This window comes from Otolemur garnettii, unplaced genomic scaffold (genome assembly GCF_000181295.1).
Source record: "Otolemur garnettii isolate 467f Iridium unplaced genomic scaffold, OtoGar3 scaffold00299, whole genome shotgun sequence".
Lineage (NCBI taxonomy): Eukaryota > Metazoa > Chordata > Mammalia > Primates > Galagidae > Otolemur > Otolemur garnettii.
Genome location: NW_003852694.1, coordinates 113,396 through 116,730, shown reverse-complemented (window position 1 = coordinate 116,730; position 3,335 = coordinate 113,396). Strand labels below are relative to the sequence as shown.

Sequence of the window (3,335 nt, the reverse complement as noted above, 5' to 3'; positions counted from 1 at the left end):
TTGAGACAGAGTCTCAAGCTGTTGCCCCGGGTAAAGTGCTGTGGCATCACAGCTCACAGCAACCTCAAACTCTTGGGCTTAAGCAATTCTCTTGCCACAGCGTCCCAAGTAGCTGGGACTACAGGTGCCCACCACAATGCCCAGCTATTTTTGGATTATAGTTGTCATTGTTTTTGGCAGGTCTGGGCTGGATTCAAAGCCGTCAGCTCTGGTGTTTGTGGCTGGCGCCCTAGCCGCTTGAGCTACAGGCGCCCAGCCAAGAAGTGGGCAATTTTTATGATTAACCTTTCCATACTTGTTTCATATTATATCCTAGAAAGATGCCAAAAGCTGCATAGTTACAAAAGAAATTATAAATTCCATTACAGGAACTAAAAATTACAAAGTCCAAAATAATGACCTGTTATTTCCTGTTTGAATTTTCCCTGAAATGTTTCTCGCACTTTATCTGTCACCTATCTTAATTTTTATTTCTAAGATGTAAATCTTTGAGGAATTTCATGCGGGTTTTACAATGATTGTTTTAAGGTACATGGAATTGATAGGTCATTAGTTCTACTTACTACAGAAAGTCCCTGAGCTACTAACATCCCACTGACATGCGGGTCACTTACAAGTGGGGATAAGAGGTACCTGTTCCAGCTTGCAACAGATTCAGCTGAGAACAAACCTATCAGCTGAACATATCTTGTTTACAACCTGGAGACCACCTGTAATCTGATTAAAGAACCTATCTTGTTTACAACCTGGAGACCACCTGTAATCTGATTAAAGTCTTGAGTCAAAGTGTTTAGCTTATTTAGATACTTTGATTTCCAGAGCAAAGAAAACATAGGAGGCTAGAATCAAGTACGTGCCAGTTCATCTTCGTTTTCAAGCGGAAGCAAACTGGAATTCTGAGAAACACAGAATTTCCTACTTTCTTTCCAAGTTTTCTCTTCAGTCGAAATGAAGTAACAGTTGCATTTGTACCCAACCCACTTCTCTGGGCAATACCAGCAGTCAGAGGCTAAGAGAAAAAAATAAAACATCACAAATAACATCGGATATTTCAATTTTTTTATTAATATTTAATAAAAATAATTTTCTGTTTATTCATTTTTCTATAAATATTCTTTAAGAATCTTCTCTATACCACTGTTCAGGGGCTATTAATATGAACAGATTATATATGATAGTTTCTTCTCATAAAGATTATGTTTCAAGGATAGATTCAGAATTATATAATTTCCAATTATTTATTAACTATGTATAATGGTATTTAGGTTAGTTTACAAAAGAAATGCAGTATGTTAAAACAGCACACGGTAGCATATACAATAGGGGCATTAGAGGAACTTTATTTGAAAGATATGACCCAAAGCTGAGCACTGTAGTATAAATAGGAGTTAAACAAATAAAAGAAAGATTTAAAGGAGGAAACTATTTTAGAATAGTTCCCGTGTCAGAAGAGAATATTGTACAATGGAAGAATTTTGATAAAGATTTGGACATTTTACTATTAAAAAAAAGATAAGCAAATTAATCAGTTTAAGGTCTGCTTAGACAGTTTATCAGTGATGTCTTCATCACTACTGGTCCACAGTAATGCTAGTCATGACACATGGCAGTCACTCAAATCTTTGCCTTGTAAGTGGTGGTGAGGTGTTGAGATAAGATAAAAAATATAAATGAAGTCCTGTGTTGAGATAAGATAAAAAATATAAATGAAGTCCTGAAGTCCTGAAAAAATATAAATGGATCACAGAAGATGGTGAGAAAGCATGGAGAGAATTTGAGGAAAAATATACCTAAGACATTGCACTTTGAGTTGCATTCACTGGATGAGGAAGGCTTAGAATTGCAGAAATCTGTGCATTGTATTCTGTGTCATAAAAGAAGCAAAAGAAAGGTAAAGAGACAGGAAAGTAGAGGTTATACAGACAGGTAATAGAGATAAGCTGTAATATTTACTGTGGACTTTTATTTGTTACTTAATCTTGAGCACTTACATAGGAAACATAGCTGTTATTTCAGGCTACCATTTTTCTTATTAATTGTATATGAATAATTATTTCCTTATTAATATATAAATGATACACATTCAATATAGTTTAATCATATTTACATTAGAGAACAATAAAATGAGACTACCCTATAGTTAATAGGAAAATGTGTATTACCAAATATAGTATTTATTTTATCTTGCTCTTTTATGTTTTTTTTTTTTTTTTTCCTTCTAGAGACAGAGTCTCACTTTGTCATCCTTGGTAGGGTGCTATGGCATCATAGCTCACAACAACCTCAAACTCCTGGGCTTCAGCGATTCTCTTGCCTCAGCCTCCCAAGTAACTGGGACTACAGGCATCCGATCCAGTGTCCAGCTATTTTTAGAGATGAGGTCTCACTCTAGCTCAGGCTGGTCTTCAACCTGTGAGCTCAGGCAATCCACCTGCCAGGGCCTCCCAAGTGCTGGGATTACAGGTGTGTCCCACTGTGCCTGGTCCACCTTCTATTTTATGTAAAAAACCAAAAGACTGTTGAACCTACCTTCCTGGAGTTCTTTGTTGGGGCCTGGAAAGATGGTTGAGTCATTATGCGGTTTAGTAAATGCTATAAGAAATGATTAGAAATTTTGTTAATTAGGTATGTGTTTATGAAATAATAAAATAGTACATACTCAGTATTAATAAAATGAAATTTTCATTATTAAATTATATCCTTAAAGTTTTGATTTTTGCATAGACTTCTCTAGAAAAACTTACAAATGATCAACAAAATTCCCAAAGTAGCCGCCAACAAAAGGCATATTAGTCCTAAGGTCCCAGAAATCAACCTCCACTGAGTCGTCTGAAACACTGTGGAGAAAGACAAACAGAACAATGATTTAAAGGACAAACACAGGGGCTGAAGTTCTTAAAAACAGAGTTCAGTGAGTAGCATCCAAAAAGTTCTTGCATTTGATAATGGCTAACTCATCAATAAAACTCTAAAAGATGAAGACATTCTGTCAGGACTTCACCCACTATCAACATTTTTGCGCCATGTACCTTGTTCTTCAGTGTGATTATCCATATGTTTTCTCCTGTCTCAGCTCTGCCTCAATCATGAAGATTTACCAGCTTTCTTTTTTCTGAGACAGGATCTCACTCAGTCACGCTGGTAGAGTGGTATGGCATCACAGCTCACAGCAACCTCAAACTCTTGGGTCAAGCAATCCTCCTGCCTCAGCTTCCTGAGTAGCTGGGCCTATAGGCGCCCACTACAATGCTTGGCTACTTTTTCTATTTTTCATAAAGGAGGGGGGTCTCACTCTTGCTCAGACTAGTCTGAAACTCCTGAGGTCAGGTGATCCG

General features: G+C 36.8%; 1 protein-coding gene across 1 annotated transcript in view; it reads right to left on the bottom strand.

The window, feature by feature from the left end:
* LOC100965478 (natural killer cells antigen CD94-like) overlaps nucleotides 1–3,089 on the bottom strand; it is a 5,234-nt gene extending 2,145 nt beyond the window's left edge. Inside the window, 4 exon segments of the mRNA XM_003803375.3 lie at nucleotides 858–1,009; nucleotides 2,530–2,592; nucleotides 2,745–2,837; nucleotides 3,030–3,089. Coding sequence (XP_003803423.2) covers nucleotides 858–1,009; nucleotides 2,530–2,592; nucleotides 2,745–2,837; nucleotides 3,030–3,054 — 333 coding nt within the window. The 5' untranslated portion in view covers nucleotides 3,055–3,089.
* Nucleotides 3,090–3,335: the final 246 nt, after the last annotated feature.